Source organism: Ovis canadensis, chromosome 2 (genome assembly GCF_042477335.2).
Source record: "Ovis canadensis isolate MfBH-ARS-UI-01 breed Bighorn chromosome 2, ARS-UI_OviCan_v2, whole genome shotgun sequence".
NCBI lineage: Eukaryota > Metazoa > Chordata > Mammalia > Artiodactyla > Bovidae > Ovis > Ovis canadensis.
Genome location: NC_091246.1, coordinates 145,216,903 through 145,242,217, shown reverse-complemented (window position 1 = coordinate 145,242,217; position 25,315 = coordinate 145,216,903). Strand labels below are relative to the sequence as shown.

The 25,315-nt window shown below is 39.1% G+C and overlaps 2 protein-coding genes across 8 annotated transcripts in view; one reads left to right on the top strand and one right to left on the bottom strand.

Moving 5' to 3' along the window:
* CFAP210 (cilia and flagella associated protein 210) overlaps positions 1 to 19,976 on the bottom strand; it is a 27,325-nt gene extending 7,349 nt beyond the window's left edge. Inside the window, exons 1-7 of one of the 2 annotated variants that reach the window (XM_069577285.1) lie at positions 19,479 to 19,975; positions 17,317 to 17,543; positions 16,217 to 16,276; positions 14,020 to 14,193; positions 13,732 to 13,925; positions 6,949 to 7,105; positions 1,723 to 1,862 (exon numbers count right to left, since the gene is read on the bottom strand). In XM_069577285.1, the coding sequence (XP_069433386.1) occupies positions 1,723 to 1,862; positions 6,949 to 7,105; positions 13,732 to 13,925; positions 14,020 to 14,190 (662 nt within the window). In that variant the 5' untranslated portion in view covers positions 14,191 to 14,193; positions 16,217 to 16,276; positions 17,317 to 17,543; positions 19,479 to 19,975. Of the gene's footprint in view, positions 1 to 1,722; positions 1,863 to 6,948; positions 7,106 to 13,731; positions 13,926 to 14,019; positions 14,194 to 16,216; positions 16,277 to 17,316; positions 17,544 to 19,478 lie in introns of both variants that reach the window. The other variant, XM_069577284.1, reaches the window with a different exon arrangement.
* On the top strand, positions 19,639 to 25,315 carry PHOSPHO2 (phosphatase, orphan 2). 6 transcript variants are annotated; one of them, XR_011254495.1, is made up of 5 exons: positions 19,654 to 19,849; positions 20,482 to 20,512; positions 21,642 to 21,813; positions 22,194 to 22,324; positions 24,553 to 25,315. XR_011254495.1 is itself a non-coding variant. In XM_069577302.1 (2 exons), exon 2 carries the CDS (start codon positions 24,579 to 24,581, stop codon positions 25,302 to 25,304), a length of 726 nt encoding a protein of 241 aa, XP_069433403.1. In that variant the 5' UTR covers positions 21,724 to 21,813; positions 24,553 to 24,578; the 3' UTR covers positions 25,305 to 25,315. The 6 variants fall into 6 exon arrangements, 2 of the variants coding, with proteins under 2 accessions (XP_069433403.1, XP_069433404.1); XR_011254497.1 differs by having other exon boundaries at positions 19,695 to 19,969; XR_011254496.1 differs by lacking the exon at positions 22,194 to 22,324 and having other exon boundaries at positions 19,639 to 19,849.

Genomic DNA, 25,315 nt, shown 5'->3' with positions numbered 1-25,315 from the left:
AGGCCACAATAAACCTAGAAAGTGATGTGGGCAAATGGAAAAGGAAGCCTTCGTGGAAAAAGTCACATTTCACCTGGGCTTTCAAAAACAAAGTGTTTTTCTAAACACTTTTATTGATTATCTACTATGTGCCAGGGACTACTGCAACTATTGGGACATAGAAGTAAACAAAAACATTAAAAATCTCTGCCTTTGTGGAGCTTTCACAATAGTTGGGGTAGAGACACAGCAAACTAAATAATTTAAATAGTATTGGATCACCAATGTAAAAAAGAAAGCCGTTAAAGTGATAAGCAATGTGGGGTATGGGGTTATAATTTTAAATAACACAGGGATGTCCTGAATGAGAAGGCAATATTTGAGTAAAGATCTGAAAGAGTCAAGGGAGGTGAGAATTTCCCAAAGAGGGTACAGGAGAAACTCAGTGTAAGTGAGGAAGAGGGAAAGAAAGAGAACAGTAAGAGATGAGGTTTGGGAGAGGGAGTTAGGGTCACTGGGAATTAGGATGGGTACAGAGCCTTATGGGCCATAATCAATACTCTAAGTGTGGTGTGAAGCCACCAGAGGGTTTTGCACAAGTGAAAAGCATAATCTAGGCAAAAACACGACGTACTGTATCTTCACTCATCTCATCCCAAATTGCTCACTAAGGTAAGCAATGACCTCTACATCTGATGAGTGCTGTACTTTAAAACTCTCTCCCTCTAGTCACCTAACACTGATGACTGCTCTCTGCTTAGTAAATTCTCTCTCTCACACACACACACACCCTTTGCAGTTTCTTTGCTTTTCCTCCATTCTCTGGAAACTATTCCTTGGTCTTCATAGTATCTTTGTTCTCCATTTGACCTTTAACTATGGATTTCCACAGGGATTATGTCACCTTCATTTCTTATCTACTCCCCCTAGGTGAACTCACCTGTACCCACAGTTCCAGCTGCCACTTGTATATCAATGGCTCATAAAGCCATCTCCAGCTCTCATACCCATCTCCTAAAGCAGAGATATTCAGTATTTCCAGTCATCTACCACATAGATACAGAGACATTACTTTGCCAAAAAAGGTCCATCTAGTCAAGGCTATGGTTTTTCCACCAGTCATGTATGGATGTGAGAGTTGGACTGTGAAGAAAGCTGAGCGCCAAAGAATTGATGCTTTTGAACTATGGTGTTGGACAAGAGTCTTGAGATTCCTTTGGATTGCAAGGAGATCCAACCAGTCCATTCTGAAGGAGATCAGTCCTGGGTGTCCTTTGGAAGGAATGATGCTAAAACTGAAACTTCAATACTTTGGCCACCTCATGTGAAGAGTTGATTCATTGGAAAAGACTCTGATGCTGGGAGGGATTGGGGGCAGGAGGAGACAGGGACGACAGAGGATGAGATGGCTGGATGGCGTCACCAACTCGATGGACCTGAGTTTAGGTGAACTCTGGGAGTTGGTGATGGACAGGGAGGACTGGTGTGCTGTGATTCATGGGGTCGCAGAGAGTCGGACACAACTGAGCGACTGAACTGAACTGAACCACATAGATGACATCAATATTCCATCAGAACCCCAATTCACATGCTCCAAGCTGAAATCACAAAGTCACTAAATGCTCTGATATACATAAAATAAGACCTTTATTCCTAAAGACTGCACTTTCATATCACAACTTCTGATTTAAAATAATTTCAGATAGTACTTTATTAAGCACAAACATTATTTTAGACACTGACCTGTGTTTTTCAGCTTCCTTCTCTTTCCCCATTTGTATAAGACGCTTTTTTGCTTTGATGAATTTTCTAATCTTTTCATCTTCTTCCTCTTGCTGCTGCTGTTCTACAGCTTTGATGATATGTTTATCATTCAAATGTTCCTGGGGTAGGGGGGAAATTGTGTTATCACAAAGAAAAGTTTCAACATATAGATATTTAATAGGAACCTGTCAAATAGTCAGCTTCTAATATAATTATTTCTCTCTTGGAAATTTATCTCAAGGAGATAATCATAGCTGGGCATTAAATTTCATGTACCATGTATTTCATCTCAGAGTTATTTATAATATTGAAAAATTGAAAACAACTTCTAAATATTCAGTGATGGAGAAACAGTTAAACTATGCTCTCAAGGACACTGGAAGATATAAATAACAATCAGTAAGTAGGAGGGAAAAGCAGAATATAAAGCATTACCATAGCGTATTTTAGTTTTTCATGCACATATAAGTTTATACTGAATATATAACTGGAAGAAATGCATCAAATGTTAACAGTAGTTGTCTCTAGGGTATGAGATTATAGATGACTTTTACATCTTCTTAATTTCCTGTATTTCTCTTCAAATATCTCATTTCTTTACAACTATGTAATCTAAAACAATACTATTAATATAATTTAAAAATAAAGTAAATACATATAATCTCATTTAATGTTTGAATAGTTAATATAGTCATATGCTATACAAATTTATTTTTTTTGTTGTTGGTGTTTTTTTTTTTACAAATTTAAAATATTTTAAAAACACACAGTGTAAAATTTTTCCTACCACATCTACTCTCTTCCTATGCCTAATTCCACCCACCAGGCTCAATTACTCTGAAACGAATTTCTTGTCTAGGCTTTCTTTTTACACATATACAAAAAATTATGCAGATGTATATTCTGATAAAAATTTTTAAACTAGGTCATTTTTTAAACAAAAAATAAAAATCTGTTCATATCAGCACATATTCTACTACCTGACCTCAGTTAGCCATCACAATAATAGGTGCCTTTAAACACAACAGCCGGGATATACAGGCAGATCCGTGCTTCTGTTACCATGGGAGGGGGGTTCAGGGTTGGGAACTCATGTACACCTGTGGTGGATTCATGTCAATGTATGGCAAAACCAATACAGTATTGTAAAGTAAAAAAATAAAATTTAATTTAAAAAAAAAAAGAAAAGAAAAGGGGAAAAGGAAAAAAAAAAAGTAGAAGTGAATTCATGTAAAAGTTACTAGGTGCAATTATTTATTATTCCAACATATTTATAACTCAAGGTTACTATGCTTAAGTACTCTTCTATTTTATGGGATATTACTTTTAAAAGCCTGTAATCTGGCTAGGAGATAGATTAGTTGACATGAAAAGGTAATGAAAATATCAAACTCTTAAAAGTGATTGTTTTGAATTATTTCTTAAAAGCTTTATTTTACTGTTCTTTCTACATTATTGTAATGTTCATATGGATTTTTATAATAAGAAAAGACTAGAATTTAAAAGTTAATTCTGATTTTTTAAAAGTTGAAAGCCTCAGCTCAGGGTCACATAGCTAGTAAGAAGCCAAGTTAGCATTCAAAACAGGTCTGTCCTATTCCAAAGTGACCTGGAGAGATAAAAATATTATATTCATGAACCAAGAATAAGATTTCATGCAAAAGGAATAATGATATTACTGGTATTCTATAATACTTTGAAATTAAAACTTTCATCACTAAAATTAAAAATTCAATAGAAGATTTAGAAGACAAAGTTGGGGATAACTCTTAAAGTAAAAAAAAAAAAAAAGGCAGGAATAATTAACTGCCTACTGAAGAGTCTTTCTTCCCTTCTGCATAAGTAGCAGAACCCAGATTTTGTTCAGAGTGGCAACAGTCTCAGCTAGAAGACTATATTTCCAAGCGTTCTTTTCAGCGAGGTGTCACTAAATTACAACCAATGAGCTTTAATGGAAATTGTTAAGTGGGAGTTCTGAAAAAGTTCCTTAAAAGGAGAAAAGTTAGAACCCTCTTTTCTGTCCTTCATCCTTTCTTCTTCCTGCTGCCTGGAGTCTGGTCGGGACAGGGGGGGCTCCAGCAGTTATTCAAGGCCATGAGGCAATCCTGAGAACAGAAGCCACCTCTGTTCTGAGAATAGGAAGGCAAAAAGAGAAAAGCTGTCTCATTCCTTGTTGATTCTGGAGGAATCATATCAGCCTTGGAAAGATTAGCTCTGCTCTTCAAATAAAGGATTAATTTTTAAGGTACTGTTGCAATTTATTTTGTAATTTTTTACATTTTTCATTTTGAGTTTTCTGTTATACGCTTGTACCCTAACTAATAACATGAGAAACTATTTTAAAAAATTACAGCATCACTTCAGAACGTCCAGAGGGGTTTTAGAACAGAGAAAACAAAATAGAAAGGGACAAAATTATAGAAGAAATAACAAAACTTGACACACTTATGGGTTAAAGCATCAACTGAGTGCTTAGCAAAATGAAAAAGACCTACACAAGGTATGTCCCTGTGAAATCTTAGAGACTCTGAGAGCTTTCAGAGAAACAGAGAGAAGGAAAGAAAAAGCCAAACACAGTAGCTTACACACATAAGATGAAGACCATAAATGGGATATAACTTCTCAATAGCAACACTGAAAGCTAGATGATTAAGAAACTGTAAATACACAACTCTGAATTCTGAACCTGGAATTCTACATCCAAACTATAAAGCAAGCACTACCTTAGATGATAACCTTTCCAGATAAGAAGTCAAAAATCTCACCTCCACTATAGCCTTTCTTCAGAAGCTACTCAAAGATGTATTTCAGCAAGATGAAGGAATAAACCAAGAAAGAGGAAGGCTTAAGGTTGAGGAAATAGGAGCTGTGACCCAGGAAACTGGCACAGGGAAGGCCCAGAATGGCAGCTGAGCAGCAGGCCTAGAGAGCAAACAGTCCAGAAGGCAGAGGACGGGGGACTCTGGATGTGGGAGCACCAACAAAACCAATAACATAGATAATTTAATATTACTTAGTTGAACACTTGAAAATTAGTATCATCCATTTGACAGAACATGGAACATATGGAAAAAATTGAGGTGTACAACTTTAAAGCAAATGAAAACAATGACAGTTTTTTTAATCACAGAAGCATATTTATGGAAGCAAAAAATACAGTCAGTATATTAACTCTTTGATGAACAGTATTCACTTAATCATAATAATGATTAAACTAAAATTTTACCCTGATTATTTAGGGAGAAGAGGAGAATGAGAAGAGGGTAGTATCAGAAAAGAGCTAAATCCTCTTTAGGACAGAGAGACAGAAAACATTTAAAATTGATAAATCAAGATACATATCTTAAAAGCTTAATATATTTTTAAACATATGTGGATTATTTATAATATAATTTTCCAAGAAGCAGATGGAGTGGAGCAAGGACTGCTACTCTAAGCGATTTGTGATGTTTGATGTTTTAAATCTGTATGTATGTAACTTCGTGAAAGTCAGACACAACTTAGCGACTAAACAACAACAATGAATATGTTACTTAACAATAAAAACTAACTTTATAAAGAAAAGGATGTTAAAAATTACAAAATAAATTACAACAACCCTAAAACAATTATTAAACTACTGCACAATTACACTCATCTTACATGCTAGTAAAGTCATGCTCAAAATTCTCCAAGCCAGGCTTCAGCAATACATGAACCGTAAACTTCCTGATGTTCAAGCTGGTTTTAGAAAAGGCAGAGGAACCAGAGATCAAATTGCCAACATCCGCTGGATCATCAAAAAAGCAAGAGAGTGCCAGAAAAACATCTATTTCTGCTTTATTGACTATGCCAAAGCCTTTGACTGTGTGGATCACAAGAAACTGTGGAAAATTCTTCAAGAGATGGGAATACCAGACCACCTAACTTGCCTCTTGAGAAATCTGTATGCAGGTCAGGAAGCAACTGTTAGAACTGGACATGGAACAACAGACTGGTTCCAAATAGGAAAAGGAACACGTCAAGGCTGTATATTGTCACCCTACTTATTTAACTTCTATGCAGAGTACATCAGGAGAAACGCTGGACTGGAAGAAACACAAGCTGGAATCAAGATTGCTGGGAGAAATATCAATCACCTCAGATATGCAGATGACACCACCCTTATGGCAGAAAGTGAAGAGGAACTAAAAAGCCTCTTGATGAAAGTGAAAGAGGAGAGTGAAAAAGTTGGCCTAAAGCTCAACATTCAGAAAATGAAGATCATGGCATCCGGTCCCATCAGTTCATGGGAAATAGATGGGGAAACAGTGTCAGACTTTATTTTTTGGGGCTCCAAAATCACTGCAGATGGTGAGTGCAGCCATGAAATTAAAAGACGCTTATTCCTTGGAAGAAAAGTTATGACCAACCTAGACAGCATATTCAAAAGCAGAGACATTACTTTGCCCACTAAGGTCTCTCTAGTCAAGGCTATGGTTTTTCCTGTGGTCATGTATGGATGTGAGAGTTGGACTGTGAAGAAGGCTGAGTGCTGAAGAATTGATGCTTTTGAACTGTGGTGTTGGAGAAGACTCTTGAGAGTCCCTTGGACTGCAAGGAGATCCAACCAGTCCATTCTAAAGGAGATCAGCCCTGGGATTTCTTTGGAAGGACTGATGCTAAAGCTGAGACTCCAGTACTTTGGCCACCTCATGTGAAGAGTTGACTCATTGGAAAAGACTCTGATGCTGGGAAGGATTGGGGGCAGGAGGAGAAGGGGACGACAGAGGATGAGATGGCTGGATGGTATCACGGACTCGATGGATGTGAGTCTGAGTGAACTCTGGGAGATGGTGATGGACAGGGAGGCCTGGCGTGCTGCGATTCATGGGGTCACAAAGAGTCGGACACGACTGAGCTACTGAACTGAACTGATGGAGCACAAGGTAATAGTGCGGCAGACACTGAACATGTATCACCCCATTCATTGCTTGTAACAGCTCTCATTTTAAAGATAAGAAAATTCATTGGACAAAACATCTCCTCTTAATTCTTGTTCATAAGTAATAGTACATACATGTGAAACAACAGCAATATAGTTCCCCTCAAACAATACCTAGAAACCCAACTTAATAGTAAACTTGTTTTCTACTCCACTATTGTTTATAAAAAATATACTGAAAATTAGGCATTGGACTTTGTACATTTCTTGAAGAGATACATTTCTGAGTAATATCTACTTACAAAAAATAGCCTCCTGCTTTCATTGATCTCTTCTTTTTTCTTTCCTTGTTTTTTTTTCATTTCTATTTCATATAATGAGTTCTGTCGTTTTATTTCCTCAGCATCCTTTTCTTCCTCTTTCCTCCTTTTTTCTTCTTCCTCTTCATGTTCTTTTATTCTAAAGAAAAAAAACAACAACTAAAACTGAGAGTGAAGCAGAAAAATAGAATATATTTTAAAGAAATGAATTAGATTCTTACCGGGATGATTTGAAGCTGTAAAAGAAAACTTCTGGATTTCTTTGGGGACAAGAACAGATAGGTAAAGAGCAGTGATAAAAAACCAAACCCAAACTTGGTTATCCCAGGATTGCCAATTATTTTTCTTTCTTCAAATTTGCTTCATTACTCACCAAAATTAAGCCCTAGACCAGATTCAAATGTTTCTTTCCTTTAGAAAGAACCAGCCTACTGAACAACAGACAGTATGCTGAGATGGTGACACTGTGTTACAGAGAAGTCCCTAATCCCTTCTGCTTTTCCACTTCAGCACTACAAGACACTATCTAAGCTATGGACCTTGCCCCTTAGAAAATGGAGTTTGATAGAAGAAAGGCAACGATTTCCTTACCCTGCTGGCCATTTTGGTTGTTATTCTCGCCCTAGCTAACACTATTGATGCCTTCAGAATGATGAGTCATCAAGTGCTGGTTCTCTCACAGGCTTGCCTGAGTTCTTCAGAGATCCCTGAGCAGCCTCCTCACTGCAGAGCTCCGATCTGGATTTAGCACCAGCTCTGTACAATCCACAACAAAGCTGACTGTGGCTCAGATCATGAACTCCTTATTGCCAAATTCAGACTTAAAGAAAGTAGGGAAAACCACTAGACCATTCAGGTATGACCTAAATCAAATCTCTTATGATTATACAGTGGAAGTGAGAAATAGATTTAAGGGCCTAGATCTTGATAGATAAGAGTGCCTGATGAACTATGGAATGAGGTTTGTGACATTGTACAGGAGATAGGGATCAAGACCATCCCCATGGAAAAGAAATGCAAAAGAGCAAAATGGCTGTCTGGTGAGGCCTTACAAATAGCTGTGAAAAGAACAGAAGCAAAAAGCAAAGGAGAAAAGGAAAGATATAAGCATCTGAATGCAGAGTTCCAAAGAATAGCAAGAAGAGATAAGAAAGCCTTCCTCAGTGATCAGTGCAAAGAAATAGAGGAAAGGAATAGAATGGGAAAGACTAGAGATCTCTTCAAGAAAATTCGAGATACCAAGGGAACATTTTACGCAAAGATGGGCTCGATAAAGGACAGAAATGGTATGGACCTAACAGAAGCAGAAGATATTAAGAAGAGGTGGCAAGAACACACGGAAGAACTGTACAAAAAAGATCTTCACGACCCAGATAATCACGATGGTGTGATCATTCACCTAGAGCCAGACATCCTGGAACGTGAAGTCAAGTGGGCCTTAGAAAGCATCACTACGAACAAAACTAGTGGAGGTATGGAATTCCAGTTGAGCTATTTCAAATCCTGAAAGATGATGCTGTGAAAGTGCTGCACTCAATATGCCAGCAAATTTGGAAAACTCAGCAGTGGCCACAGGACTGGAAAAGGTCCGTTTTCATTCCAATCCCAAAGAAAGGCAATGACAAAGAATGCTCAAACTACCACACAATTGCACTCATCTCACACGCTAGTCAAGTAATGCTCAAAATTCTCCAAGCCAGGCTCAGCAATATGTGAACTGTGAACTTCCAGATGTTCAAGGTGGTTTTAGAAAAGGCAGAGGAACAAGAGATCAAATTGCCAACATCCGCTGGATCATCAAAAAAGCAAGAGAGTGCCAGAAAAACATCTATTTCTGCTTTATTGACTATGCCAAAGCCTTTGACTGTGTGGATCACAAGAAACTGTGGAAAATTCTTCAAGAGATGGGAATGCCAGACCCCTGACCTGCATCTTGAGAAATCTGTATGCAGGTCAGGAAGCAACTGTTAGAACTGGACATGGAACAACAGACTGGTTCCAAATAGGAAAAGGAGTACGTCAAGGCTGTATATTGTCACCCTGCTTATTTAACTTCTATGCAGAGTACATCATGAGCAATGCTGGACTGGAAGAAACACAAGCTGGAATCAAGATTGCTGGGAGAAATATCAATCACCTCAGATATGCAGATGACACCACCCTTATGGCAGAAAGTGAAGAGGAACTAAAAAGCCTCTTGATGAAAGTGAAAGAAGAGAGTAAAAAAGTTGGCTTAAAGCTCAACATTCAGAAAACGAAGATCATGGCATCCGGTCCCATCAGTTCATGGGAAATAGATGGGGAAACAGTGGAAACCGTGTCAGACTTTATTTTGGGGGGCTCCAAAATCACTGCAGATGGTGACTGCAGCCATGAAATTAAAAGATGCTTACTCCTTGGAAGAAAAGTTATTACCAACCTAGATAGCATATTGAAAAGCAGAGACATTACTTTGCCAACAAAGGTCCGTCTAGTCAAGGCTATGGTTTTTCCTTTGGTCATGTATGGATGTGAGAGTTGGACTGTGAAGAAAGCTGAGTGCCAAAGAATTGATGCTTTTGAACTGTGGTGTTGGAGAAGACTCTTGAGAGTCCCTTGGACTGCAAGGAGATGCAACCAGTCCATTCTGAAGGAGATCAGTCCTGGGTGTTCTTTGGAAGGACTGATGCTAAAGCTGAAACTCCAATGCTTTGGCCACCTCATGTGAAGAGTTGACTCATTGGAAAAGACTCTGATGCTGGGAGGGATTGGGGGCAGGAGGAGAAGGGGATGACAGAGGATGAGATGCCTGGATGGCATCACAGACTTGATGGACGTGAGTTTGGGTGAACTCTGGGAGCTGGTGATGGACAGGGAGGCCTGGAGTGCTGCAATTCATGGGGTCGCAGAGAGTCAGACATGACTGAGCAACTGAACTGAACTGTACAACCCACAGCCTCAGTCCCCCTACCATCACCACCAGGAGCATGCACCATCAGTGGTTTATCACAGATTCTGACTGCCCACATTTGGTAGTTGATCCTCAGCATACTTGCAAGATAGCTCCAGCCTGATGTGTCTGTGTCTAGGCATCCACACATCCCGTCCAGCCAATCAACACACGTTCCTGCCCTCAAGCAGCTTACATCTGGGACTTCTCTGATGTAATCAACCTCATCTATATTTTTTAAGTGTCTTTACAATAATTTTTTTAAGGGTGTGATCAAAAATCCTCTTTGGGTGGATTTTGGCATCACAGAGTTCCTTATTTGCCCTGTCCTCATCATGCTGACTGTGAGTCACAGGCAGACTGTCATACTAATCAAAGACAAACAATAAAATAGGCCATATTTTCCAAATACTGATGACAAAAATCTGCAATATATCTAATAAATTAATATCTGCTGCTGCTGCTGCTAAGTCACTTCAGTCGTGTCCAAGTCTGTGCGACCCCAGGGACAGCACACCACCAGGCTCCCCTGTCCCTCGGATTCTCCAGGCAAGAACACTGGGGTGGAATACAGTATACTAACACATATATATGGAATTTAGGAAGATGGCAATGACGACCCTGTATGCAAGACAGGGAAAGAGACACAGATGTGTATAACGGACTTTTGGACTCAGAGGGAGAGGGAGAGGGTGGGATGATTTGGGAGAATGACATTCTAACATGTATACTATCATGTGAATTGAATCGCCAGTCTATGTTTGACGCAGGATGCAGCATGCTTGGGGCTGGTGCATGGGGATGACCCAGAAAGATGTTATGGGGAGGGAGGTGGGAGGGGGGTTCATGTTTGGGAATGCATGTAAGAATTAAAGATTTTAAAATTTAAAAAATAAAAAACTAAAAAAAAAAAATAAAAAAAAATAAATCAGTGAAAAAAAAAAAAAAAGAACACTGGGGTGGGTTGCCATTTCCTTCTCCAATGCATGAAAGTGAAAATGAAAGTGAAGTCGCTCAGTTGTGTCTGACTCTTCGCGACCCCATGGACTGAAGCCTACCAGGCTCCTCTGTCCATGGGATTTTTTTTTTTTAACAATTTATTTATTTATTTGGCTGTGCTGGGTCCTAGCTGCGGCAGGTGGGATCTTTAGTTGCGGTGAGTGAACTCCTAGTTGCGGCATGTGGGGTCTAGTTCCCTGTACAAAGAGTCAGACAGGACTGAGCACAGAGACTACTGGTGTGTGAAGAAAACATTCCGTAAAACAATAGTGTGGATCCAGTGTTATTTTATAGAATGTGAGCATACATGCTCAGAAAAAAAAGTCTGTATCAGTGGGTCAGTGATTACCAAGGGCCAAGGGTAGGGGACCAAACTTAATGCAAAAGGGCATGAGGGAATTTTGGGGGGCAGTCAAGTGTTCTACATCTTGATTTGGAGGTGATTATACAGCAGTATGCTTTGCGGGGGCATAGGGCATGACTTACGGGATCTTAGTTCCCCAATTGGGGATTGAACCCTAGTCCCTTGGCAGTGAAAGTACAGAGTCCTAATTAATGGACCACCAGGGAATTCCCAGCAATATGCTTTTTAAAAAGTGGATTTTATTAAATATAAATTATACTTCAGTGAATGAGACCCTGTCTACCACTAACATCAAAAAAATCTATATGGCTACATACCCAAGACAATAACAAATTACTGTGTTGGATTAAATTATTTGCCGGGGGCCAGCATGAGGAATCCCGCCCGTGACAAGGTCATGTGGAAGGAAGCCTAACAAAATGCAAGGACCTGATCAGGCTTCAGGGGATCCCCCTGGAATTTCCTGAGCATCCACCACCCCCCCCCCAAGACCAGAGTCTGCCTGCTTTTCCACTCTTCTAATATTCGCTGGAAAAAGTCAACTCAGGGCTTTAGTCTTCTGCATTTGAAAGGGATGTTTCAGTTAAACCCCTCTGATAGCTCTGTAGCTTGCCTAACAGGTTCCCCGGACCTCTTACAGCTTGTGAATTGGTTACAGCCCCCCAACTGCGAGAGGCACAAAGCTTAAAAGCATCTTAAAGATACAGAGCCTTTTCTAAAGAGCTAAAAATCACATTGGTGACAGGATTTCACTGTTGACTCAATGATTGCTGCCAGGCCTCCATATTCTTTATCTTTTAGGCACCTGGGAGGATGTTAATCAATGTAAACGGGATATGGAAAAAGATATGTAGTAGTTCTGATGTTAGCAACACTAGACTTTTGAGTTAATTACTTTTCTTTTGTTATAAATCACTGTACTCCTTTCACTTGTTATAAATTGCTGTATCTTTGCTATGTAAGAATGTAACTTTATTTAGTGTTTTTCTGGGAGTGGCACCAGACTTTGGGAAGATCAACACAAATAAGCCTTCTGGTTGACAAACCTTATCAGAAAAGGACTGTAAAACGTTAATTGGCCCTTTTGGCCGGAAAATGATGTAAACTACCTAAGATTTGTGTATACAACTAGGTATGCAGAGAGAAAAGCCTGGTTTTGATAAGAATCTGGGCTGCTAACGCTGCATAACTTTGTGTTACCCATTGGTCTCCATGTAGTATCAAAAGTATAAAAAGCCTTCTGAACAATAAAGGATGGACCAGTTTCTCAGACTAGTCTCTCGGCCTAGTTTCTTGGGAATCTGGCTCCCCCCGTGTCTCTCTCTCTCTTTTTCTCCCTCTCCCTCCCTTTCCTCTTTACTCTAATTTCAGGCTGAATTCCCATCTGGAGCGGGGCGGCTCACCAAGTCTACTTACTTGTCCTGGCTTCTAAGACCCACGCGAAAGGGAGCCTAAGGCAGGGCACCCTTCAATATTCAAGTGGGCGCCAGTGGCCCAATGTAGATGGTGCAAATCTCTTGCCTGAGATTTTATTGGTCTTCCCCGTAAGCCAAGTTATTCAGCCTCCTTTCTCCACTTAATTTTCCTACTACACTATTTCTTCTTAATCTCTTTTATATTTCTATATAAATAAGTTCTTCCCTCGCCTATCCGTCTCTCCTTTGAATCGCTCTGGTTCCACCGGGGCTGGACCCCGGCAATTATTGCTCAAAAACATGGACTCCCTCACACCTCACTTCCATTCTAAGTCTATGGCTCTGTCCCACTGAAGTCAGCACAGTGACGTGACTAGAGACTCATGGTAGGCCAAGTGTATTTCCTTACCCTTTGACTCTCTTTGGGTTTAGCCATGTGCTTGCCAGCTAATTCTTTAGCATCTGTCAATACCATAAAAGCAATTTTCCCCTGGTGCTTGCTGTCCCTCCATCGTGGACCTCAAAATGAGATCCACATGGAATAGGATCAGAGCCTTTCCTGCAGTAACAAGCAAACCCAGCTGTCCTACAGTTTGAGGAGAAGCTGCCCAGCCAAGCCCAAACCACCATACACACGTGAGAAATAAATGTTTACTGTTGAATGCCACTAGATTGTGTGGCATTATTATAACAATTGTAACTAATATATTATCTTTGGATAAAGGAATAATCCACCTGCAATGCAGGAGACCAAAGTTCGATCCCTGGGTTGGGATGATCCCTTGGAGAAGGAAATGGCAACCCACTCCAGTATTCTTGCCTGGAAAACCCTATGGACAGAGGAGCCTGGGAGGCTAAAGTAAATGGGGTCGCAGAGTCAGACATGACTTAGCGACTAAGCCACCAAAGGAGTAATAGTGATTCTTAACCTCTTTCTTGTTATTTTTTTTCTACTTACTAAGTATATCAGCATATGTTACTTTTATAATCAGAAAAAAAGCTATATCTTTATGAGAAAAAGAAAAAGGTACAAAAAAAGGTAATTTATATATACATACTGTTTTAAATGATCTTTAGCAAGAGCCACTCTTTCTCTGCGTTGTTTTTCTGCTTTTTCTCGTTCTTCTTTAAAAGCTTTTTCAACACTGAGTTTCAGTTGTTCCTCCCATTTTTTATCTGATTTTATTTTACTCTTTTGGAATTCAATCTGTGCATCCCGTTCTTTCATAACTCTACTAAGAAGAAGTCCTGACTACAAAAAAAATTGCAATATTTTAAGAAAATGAAGTCTAGTTATATACAGATGTGTTAAATATACATAAAATGTAAGAAAACCCAAGTAGTACATGAAAGTTTTTCACTCGTTCTGTCTGGTAAAATTGGTATTGCTTTGCAAGTTCAATGGCCTTTTTCCTTTCTCCTTGTTTGTATATTGCTTCTTCTAGATCAAGAATTTGTCTTTCTGCTTCTATTTCTTCATCACGCTTCTTTTTGGCTTTAAGTTTCTGTTCTTTCATCCCCTACAAAAAGATAAAAGCAGTAGTCTGTTTTCATTTTGTAATTTAACCTTACAAAATTAAACATTATAATTAGAGCTTTCCCTGAGTATTGTATTTGCACATACCATTAATAAATATGAGGTTATACTTATGAGCTAATCTTTAATTCAGTTTTTTAGGTAATACATTTACATGGTTCAAAATCTAAAATATTGCAAAATATATAATGGAACTCTCCCTCCAATCCTGGAATCTCTAAGATAAACACCTTAGTTTCTCACATTTACTTCCGTAATTCCATTCTATATTTAATAAATAATATTGCTACTTTTGTCCCTTTCTTTATCTATCTATTCCTGGCTGTGCTTGGTCTTCGTTGCTGCGAGGGCTCTTCTCTGCAGTGAGCTGGGACTACTCTCGCGTGACGTGTGAGCTTCTCATTGGTGGCTTCCGTCGCTGGGGAGCACGGGCTCCAGGGCGTGCGGGCTTCCGTGCCTGTGGCTCCCGGGCTCTAGGGCAGAGGCTCAATAATAGTTGTGCAGCACAGGCTCGATTGCTCCACAGTACGTGGGATCCTCCTGGATCAGGGATGCAACCGTGTCTCCTGCATGGGCAGGCGGATTCTTTACCACTGAGCCACCAGGGAAGCCCTTTAAAAAATCAGCAACAGCATACTTCACATGATCTCCTACACCCCTGAGGAGGTAGCCAATGTCTCGTGTCGATGAAGTAATTTTCTCCTTTATGGGTCGTATTTTCTACGTCTTAAGAAAATCTTGAAAGTGAAGTGAAGTCGCTCAGTCGTGTCCGACTCTTTGAGACCCCATGGTCTGTAGCCTACCAGGCTTCTCCATCCATGGGATTTTCCAGGCAAGAATACTGGAGTGGGTTACCATTTCCTTCTCCAGGAGATCTTCCCGACCCAGGGATTGAACCCAGGTCTCCCACACTGTAGGCTTTCGCTTTACCGTTTGAGCCCAGAAACTTTGAAGCTATCCTATGATTTATTTTTAAATGTTCCATTTTCCACATTTAGGTCTTAAATCCAGCTGAAATTCATTTTTGTATATTCTGTACCATTGGGATATAACTTCATCTTTTCCATATGCCAGTTATTTCAGTATCTGTTATGGAATTTCCATCTTTTTCCATCTAACTTGCAATGACATTTCTAGCACTTGGCAGGCTCCCATGTATAACACAGGATTGCTTCCAGGCTTTCTCTATGGATGAATCATTTTGCCAATCCCTGTGCCTATACTGCAGTTTTTATTATTATGTTTCTACTACACTTACTACATATTTTTTCTCCTTTAACACCCATGAAAGTGTAAAGTATTAGGTGTAGTGTGGTACTTCTGGAAAAAAACCAAACAAACAGGGAGTATATTTCACACTTCCATCTATTTATGGACCAAGGGCTTTTCTAAAATCAAATATTTTACAGTATATGTTATATACGCTCTTTTAGCATACAGTTTTACAAATGCATAGTCACTTATAGAACAGTTCCATCCTCCCCTCATGTCCTGTTAGAGTCAACTATTCCCCCCAACCTGTACTCTTTGGCAATCACTGATCTGTTTTCTTTCCCTATAGGTTTTGCTTTTTTCAGAATGTCACATATTATATTACATACATGATATCAGTCATGATGTAACTCTTCCCTCTTTTAGAAAAAAGAGAATTCATAAATTATGAACACTGTTCCTAAAGCAAGGAAAGACAAACTTTCTGTGTCCCCTCCCAAAGATAGATAATGTACCTTGCTACACAGTGAGGAAATATGCAGAGTTGAGGGGGTAGGGAAAAGTGAGAACTCTCTAAGCAGATATTATGCTTGCACAGAGTTTTAAAAATTTTAAACAGGAAAAAATTCTGCCTCTCAGTTCCTCAATGATCCCGGCAAGTGCTGTAGGGGGATGAGAATATCTTTTCCCAGCATTTCTCCCCAGGTGAGATAATAAAAGGAGTCAGAGGACATCTCCCCACTTTGAAGTAGATTCCCACTCATGTACATGGCACTAAAATGCAGGTTACGTACCTCTTAGGTAGAGAATCTTACAGATGCACAGAGAAGGGCACAGCAAAGACATATATCATTCTAGAAAAAGATGGAATGACAGACAAATCAGAGACAGATGAAAAGAAGCTGCCTGGATACGTCAAGAAGCTCCTTGGTTCCTCAGTTTCAAGACCTGTGTTTCTGCATAATCCTCTATCATAACAATAACCAGCATCACCCTGATATCCAAACTAGACAAAGACATTTCAAGAAAACCAATATCATTTCAAGACCACCAATATCATTTCAAGAAGACCAATATCCCTCATGAACACATATGCAAAAATTAACATTTTAACAAACTGAAACCATCAAAAAGATAACATATGACCAGCAAACATTTATCCCAGGAATACAATCTTGCTTCAATGTTTGAATACTGATCAATTCACCATATAACAAAATTAAGAATGAAAACTTCATGATTATGTCAACAGAGACAAATTTAAAAAAAAGCACTTTAAAAATCAAACATCCATTCCTTTACAATAAGGCAAAAAGAAAAGAAAGAGAAAGAAAGAACTAAAAGACACCCAGAATGGAAAAGAAGTAAAATTCATAAAACTGTCTTTACTTTCTCTTGCAGCTCAAATGTCAGTATCTCCTTGATGTCTATCCATCAACAACTGAGCATAATAACAAACTGTGTTATAGCCATACAATGGAATACCACTCAGCAATAAAATGAATAATTGATACAAAACATGAAAGAATTTCCAAATAACTGTCTGAAATTTATAATAGACAGCAGATCAGTGGTTGCCTGGAGACACTGGAGGGAGCATGGGGAGGAATGAGAGGAAGTAAAATGGGGGTTCAGGAAAACTTTCTGGGGGGCAATTATATGTTCATTCTCTTGATTATAATAATGGTTTCAGGGGTAAATAAGCACATCCAATCTTAAATTGTACACTTTAAATATATCCAGTTTACTATATGCCACTTATACCTAAATAAAGCTGTTGAAAATGTGTTTCAATGCACTGTAATGCTATTTTACATCTTAGAAATATTTATAAAAGAGTACTAAGAAGAGTCAGTCTTCAGCGCACGTGCACTCTCAGGTGGTTAATACTTACTGCGTATGTATTAGTCCAGTGTTTTACCACTTCTTGGGATCGTAAATGCATTTCTTTCTTTGCTTTTCTTTCCGCACGAAGGCATGCTGCTTCTCTGGTCAAACTGTCTAGGCTATCTCGAATCCTTTCCCACTCATTGTGTGGAATTATGGTGACCTGCCGGAGATCTACTTTGCTAGGCAGAAGAGGTGGATAGAGAACTTGATCTTCTTCACAGTTCTTCATTTCTAATAAATTTTTAAAAATGAGTTAAAAACTTTCAAGAGAAGTTTAACCGATTTTTCACAGACATTTCTATATGGCATACTATCTGGAAGTTGTTTCAAAGAATAATTTTATTCTTGTTATCTTAAGAACAGCTGGGATTAGTGGAAAGTATTTTGGGGCTCCAAAATCACTGCAGATGGTGACTGCAGCCATGAAATTAAAAGACGCTTACTCCTTGAAAGAAAAGTTATGACCAACCTAGATAGCATATTGAAAAACAGAGACATTACTTTGCCAACAAAGGTCTGTCTGGTCAAGGCTATGGTTTTTCCAGTGGTCATGTATGGATGTGAGAGTTGGACTGTGAAGAAAGCTGAGTGCCAAAGAATTGATGCTTTTGAACTGTGGTGTTGGAGAAGACTCTTGAGACTCCCTTGGACTGTAAGGAGATCCAACCAGTCCATTCTAAAGGAGATCAGCCCTGGGTGTTCTTTGGAAGGAATGATGCTAAAGCTGAAACACCAATGCTTTGGCCACCTGATGCAAAGAGTTGACTCATTGGAAAAGACTCTGATGCTGGGAGGGATTGGGGGCAGGAGGAGAAGGGGACGACAGAGGATGAGATGGCTGGATGGCATCACTGACTCGATGGACGTGAGTCTGAGTGAACTTCGGGAGTTGGTGATGGACAGGGAGGCCTGGTGTGCTGCGATTCATGGGGTCGCAAAGAGTCAGACACGACTGAGCGACTGAACCGAACTGAACTGATACAAGATTTAAAAATCAGAAGACATAAATTTGAGTCCTTGCTCAGTCAATTCCTTACTATGTAAACTTGGGCAAGTTATTTAACTTCTTGGAATCTCAGTATCAAATGAAGATATAATGTAGCAGTGAGGCTCAGATGCAAACTTCTGGACCAACTGCCAGAGTTAATCTATCAGGTAAATATTTTCACATGGCACTTTTTCTTTCCTTTTTGCTCCCTGAGGTTTGTGGGATCTTAGTTCCTCCACCAGGGATTGCAAACAGTCCAGGCAGTGAAAGCATCCAGTCCTAACCACTGCACCACCAGGGAACTCCCAGTGCAGTACTTCATATACAAGAAAGTGAATATGTGAGAACAATTGCGTTTTTCAGTACATGCCCCTTGAGTACTGTCTCCTACATGTCATGATCCTCTGCTGGTACTTGAGTTTTCCACAGCATAAATATGCTCTAGTGCCCACTGGGTGGGAGAATGGCTGGCTCTCACTTGGCACAAGGGACTCGATTGCTACTGAAGCAATGACATGAAGATAATCTAAGTTCCCAGGGTTCTAATGTCACCATGAGAACATTAATTGGGAATTTACAGACTTAAGAAACCAAAATCACTGAAATTAATAGAGTTCTTTAAGTGTTCTAAGCTACTTCTATTACAAAATCAAATTTTTATAAAAGGTCATGTGAGTTAATGCATCTTAAATAGCATTATTTTTACACTCTGATATATCAGAGTATATGCCGTAGGGTGAGACATTACTTTCATTCTAGATTTGAAGAAAATGAGACTTTCCTTCAGACACTTTCCTAAGAGCACTCAGCAGGTTCACAGTAGAGCTAAGACTCTAATGAGGTCACTTATATTTCCAAAATACATTCCAAGTCACTCAACGAATAACAAAGCTAAAGTGCGAGAGAATTCAGCAAACACCAGACTTTTGGAGCTGCAACTGCGCAGCTTGAGACCCAGACCAGCTAGTCAACTGTTAAGTTTCTGACTTCTTTTCTCTACCCTTATTTCTGTAAACTTCCCACCTACCCACTGTTTAATTCACACGGAGACCGACGATGCCCACAGTGCTGTTTTTATATGGTGAAGCCCGTTTCAGAATGTAATGTACCCTCGCCTCTACCCCCGTGCTTGGGAACCAGAAACAATCCCCGTGCCGGGATGGGCCAGTTCAGCTCACCCGTGCTTTCCTTCGCCTGTCCACTGCGCCTTCCGAATCGCACCAGCATCCCTAAGGTGCCCGCGGCGTGCTCAAGCTTGGAAAGGCGATTTGAAGCGAAAGCTCCGCGGCCTCCAGGCGGCAGAGTTTTCGCCAAACCACGCAGTTGCTTAGCAACGCCACAGGAAGTGACGGTAATCGTCGCCGAGGAACGAAGAACGCGCCGCTGTAGGCTCCAGATGGGGCTGGAGAAGGGAGGTTGCGCCTGCGCGGAAAGTCGAGGCCGGGTGTGCGAGTCGAGGGCCCTCTTTTTCCGGCACCCGGACGAGGCTGGAGGACAGAGTACGCGGGAGCGGCGCCGAGTCTAGCATGGCTGCGGATCCCTGGCCTGGGTCAGTGAAGAGTCCTGGGGACCCGGCCGCTCTTGGCCTGGTGCTCCCCTCGTCATCCTACCCCGCGGGAAACGACACCAAACTAGGTTCCAGCCCCTATTTTCGGGATGTACCGGGCAGGTGTGTGGGAGAACGAGGCCTGAGCTTGGCGTGTGTGGCCCCCGGACCTTCTCGCGGGAGTAAGAAGGGCAAAGCCCGGCTCCCTTAACTGTGGATACTCAAGAATTAATTGACAGAAAATCTGTTTTTAAATACTTTGGTTTCTAAGGCATGGTCCGGGCTAGATGGGGCGTAATTGCTTTTGTTTTTTTTAATCAGAATGTTAAAACTTGGATTGAAATGTTCATGTTAGGACCTTTAAGAAATCTTTAATCGCTCGGTAAATGCAATATACTAAATTGAATGTATTTGGAGGACCAGTCAGACCTCTAAGGACACAAAAACCTATTAAGAGTGGATACAGACTTGATTTCAAAAGATCTTCCCTAACAAATCGAGGTACAAATGATTACAAGCTAGTTGGGTAGGACACTTACACATTAGGTATCAAATTGGAGTTGCTCAATTTGGTAAGGGAGGTAGGATTTTTAGTCACTAAAGTTCTAACACATAGTTGTACTATTTTTATTCAGGTTTTCTATCAGATGATCCATCGTAATGCTGGTAAGTATGAAAGGATTAATAAAAATACTTGTCGACAGAAATACAGTTTTGCACATATAACATGGGTGGCTTTTTGGAAGCATAGTTTTTAAAAAGTCAGAAACTGGCAAGAGAGAGGTTTTACTCCTCTTGCATGCTAACAACTTAGCCTGCCACAGTTTTGTAGAAGATGCAGTCCCCTAGATAGGTGATGAATTAACAGCAGTAGCCAGAATAGCAGTAATTTTGCCTCAGTTGCCATAGGATGCATGCCTTTCAAAGCGGTTCACTGTACATAACATTTTTCAGACAACAGTCCAGAGCAAAGGGCAGTGAGTACCTTGCTTACAAGGTATGCAGAACCGCTAGAGACCCAAGGAGATTACCTCTCAACAAAAATTCTGTGGAATTTTAACTAAATTGGTTACAAAAAGTATTGAATCTTACAAGATTTGGTGTCAGTAATTTGCCAATTTGAGATAATATTCAGTTATGATTTGACTTAACAGCACTTGTTAAGTGTTGTTAAGCACTTGTTAGCACTAATTAGCACTTGTTAGCACTTGTTAGCACTTGTTAGCACTAATTCTAACTGGTCCATGGATCTTTACAGCCAAGTGTATCTAAAATTACACCTCCACTCCTTTGTTTCCCCCCTTTGTTGTGAAATTAAGAAGGTAGCATATGCACTTTGAAACAGAGCTTCAATTATTCTGGGGGGTGGGGGAGCACCTTTATTACAAAATAAGTGTAGAAACTGCATTTGAGGCTGTACCACTATTGTATTGTATCTATTGTACCACTGTACATAGATATTTCTTTTTTAAAAACAAAAATGAGATTATACTGTAAACACTCTTTTGTGACTTGTTTGTTTAATTTGAACGTTTTAACCTTTTACTGCTGAAATAAATGTTCTGTTATGTGACTGTCATGTGCATATCTTATTTAAGCAGTTTGCTGTTCTTGTATGTAGCTTCTAGTTTTCCTTATTGGAACTTATATTCACATAACACTCCGTGTTTTGTATTTCAACTTTTTGTTTAAACAAAATTTTATTTCTCCCATTGCCAGTAGGTACTTTTCTGATGTAAAAGAAAGCATATTAGAAAACATAAATTTGAAAATGTCTTAAATACTTTTATTTTAGAATTTAAGAAGTCTCCATTCCCTTGCTCCAAACCAGAAGACTCTTTTCCCCTGCATATAGCATAGGAGTAATGTTGGTTAGAAACTGGCCGGTGTTTAAAGCTGAAGATAGTCATGACTATTTAACCTAAGCTGTATGCTGAAGGAAGATTGTCTTGGAAATAATAAATTGGGTAAGTATTTTTTTTTTTTTGAAGGTTTGTGTTGAGTGGTGGGGAAAAAAGATAATAGAAAAAGATCTGAAATTAGGAAAAGTACAGTTGATAAAATTTAATACTTAGCAGTGAAACTGAGTTAACACAGTTGGAACTTTGTTAACTTCAGGTTTATGATACATCTTACTTGGAGGTTAATATTGCAGGGATTTTAGTAACTTGTGGCTGATTAACTCTAGGCTTGAAACACTTTTCAACCCGGTTACATTTGCAAAAATTTTTAAAATTATGTATAAATTCAGAATGCCTAAAAAGCATTTTAATTTAAAATGTGCTTAGGTGCAGTTCTAATGGGATTGTCAACTGTGCTTTATTGTTATTTATTATATTGTTTCTAGGGAAAGTGAATTCTGCACTTAAACCTCTGAAAGCCAGAGACCCCTGGATAGACATTTAGAGATTCAAGGATCCAGACTATCAGAATATTTTATGCCATCTAAATGTGTACAACAGGAGATACAACCTCTAGGTTAGTTATTCTCCAGATACTCTAAATTGAGAGACCAAAAATGCTTACTTGTATATGAGTCATAAACTCTAGTCTCAGTTTCTACTAATGGATAGCTATCATTATAAACCAGAGAATACATATAGATGTGATCATGTGTGGCTCAGATGGTAAAGAATGTGCCTACAGTGTGGGAGACCAGGGTTTGATCCCTGAGTTGCGAAGATCCCCTGGAGAAGGAAATGGCAACCCACTCCAGTATTCTTGCCTGGAAAATCCCTTGGACTGAGGAGCCTGGCAGGCTACAGCCCATGGGGTTGCAAAGAGTTGGACACAACTGAGCAACTTCACTTCACTCACATATAGATAAATATCATGTTTTCTATTTTTACTTGATCTCTTCTTTTTTCATTTTGGAACTTATTACTAAAACCTCATAAAGGTTGTAAAGTAGATCACAGATACAATATCATGGTTAGTGTGTACATTGAAATTAATCAGTGTTTTTATATTTAACATCTTTTCATCAAATTGGCTTACTTAGTATTTTATTTTTAAACTGATGAATAGTCTTTATTCATTTCTTAGGCACTAGAATGTGTTACTAAAGCATGAACTTTGGAATCAGGCAGACTTGAATCCAAATTCTAGCTCTGCCATTTAACTAATACCTAACCAACTTAATACTTGAGCTCCTGTTTACATATCTTTAGGTGTGCTTAGAAGCTCAGTTGCGTCTGACTCTTTGTGACCCCATAGACTACAGCCCACCAGGCTCTTCTGTCCATGGGGATTCTCGAGGCAAGAATACTGGAGTGGGTTGCCATGCCCTCCTCCAAGGGTTCTTCCCAACCTAGGAATTGAACCCAGGTCTCCCACATTGCAGGCTGATTCTTTACTGTCTTTGAGCCACTGGAGAAACCCTTACATATCTTTAAGATGAAGATAATAATAATTCCTACTAAATGAGCTTCTGACAGTTAAATGAGGTGGTGAGATTGTGAGGTTTTTAGTCCAATGTCTTAGTCCAGATATCTCAAAAAATACAACTTACTCTTAAAAAAAAATTTTTTTTTTAAGTTTACAGACATTAATTGCAGCTTTTCCTGGGAATTCTGTATAATTACCTTTTTTACATGATGATATTCATTCACACCATCTATGACCAGTTTATTCTTCCCTTTTCTCTTGAAATTTATAGCTAATGACCTTTATTATCTTTTAATGAAAACAGAGACTTGAGTAATTGTCAAATCAAAAGCAATGTGATTGCTCATGTATATCCAGATTATTTGGCACTCCAGAGTTAAACTATCTAGAGGAAATATAAATGTGGTTTTGTTAACATGTGTTATTTCTAGTCTGGGAGAATTTAATCCACTTCCAGTTCAAGTAATTTGAGAATTTCAGGTACAGCATCAAGCAACCATTTGATTAACATTGACAATGATTTCAAGCTAAAAACCTTTTTAGAAAAGTTATTTAAGGTTTACAAGATTTCACATTATGTTAAATGTGGTCAGAATTTTGGTTAGTTCACAGAGAATCTGTATTGTACATGACCTATTATTTAGTATGAAGGTTATTGTAAATATTTTAAACTAATAAGTTTGTGATCAGTAATTTAAAGACAATAAGAATGATTGGCCTGCATTTTTCCTGTCTTATTTTACAACTTTTCTGAATTAAACTTTAAGGGAACAATTGTTTAATTTCTTCTCTCGTTGAATTGCTCTGTAGTTTAATTCTGAGTGCTCAAAGAAGCACTTCCTCAGGAACACAATAATATCATGAGTATCTTTTTTAGATATTCTGTTTTCCATTCATTTAACATACTCAGATGTAAACTTTGCTTCTTAGGAAAAAGTGCTTAAATAGTGGGTCTTCTAGTGCTTGGTCATTTTAACTTGTTTATATTCGTCCTTTGTTTTTTAGCAGATTAAGAGTTGTTAAATAGATAACTATAGCTAGGTTGGGCTTCCCTGGTGGCTCAGATGGTAAAGAATCTGCCTGCAATGTGAAGAGACCCAGGTTCCATCCCAGGGCGGGAATCCCCTGGAGGAGGGAATGGCTACCCACTCCAGGGTTCTTGCCTGGAGAATTCCATGGACAGAAGAGCCTGGGGGGCTACAGTCCATGAAGCTGCAAAGACTGAGACATGACTGAGTGACTAATACTTTCACACTTCACCTCATAGCTAGATACATAAAACAACATATGTTTAGGAAATAATATTTCTTCTTTTCCAGGGTAACCCAAATCTGTTTCTGGAATCATGAAAATTTTGTTGGTTTTTGACTTTGACAATACAATCATAGATGATAATAGTGACACCTGGATTGTACAATGTGCTCCAGAGAAAAAGCTTCCTATTGAACTGCAAGATTCTTACAAAAAGGGATTTTGGACAGAATTCATGGGCAGAGTCTTTAAGTATTTGGGAGATGAAGGTGTAAGAGAAGATGAAATGAAGAGGGCAATGATATCAATGCCTTTCACTCCAGGGATGGTGGAACTTTTAAACTTTATAAAAAAGAACAAGAATAAATTTGACTGCATTATTATTTCAGATTCAAATTCAGTCTTCATAGATTGGGTTTTAGAAGCTACCAATTTTCATGATGTGTTTGATAAAGTGTTTACAAATCCAGCAGCATTTGATAGCAATGGTCATCTCACTGTGGAAAAACATCACACTCATTCTTGTACTCGGTGTCCCCAAAATCTTTGCAAAAATGTAGTTTTGGTAGAATTTGTAGGTGAGCGGTTACAACAAGGAGTGAATTATACACGAATTGTTTATATAGGTGATGGAGGAAACGATGTCTGTCCAGTAACTTTTTTAAAGAAGGACGATATTGCTATGCCACGGAAGGGATATGCTTTACACAAAACTCTTTATAGGATGTGTCAAAATCTTGAGCCTATGGAATCTTCTGTTGTATCTTGGTCCTCAGGTGTTGAAATAATTTCTTATTTACAATTTCTAATAAAGGAATAATATGCCAACAA

Excerpts from the sequence above, each read along its gene's own strand:
- PHOSPHO2 (XM_069577302.1), top strand. The coding sequence starts at position 24,579 with ATGAAAATTTTGTTGGTTTTTGACTTTGACAATACAATCATAGATGAT.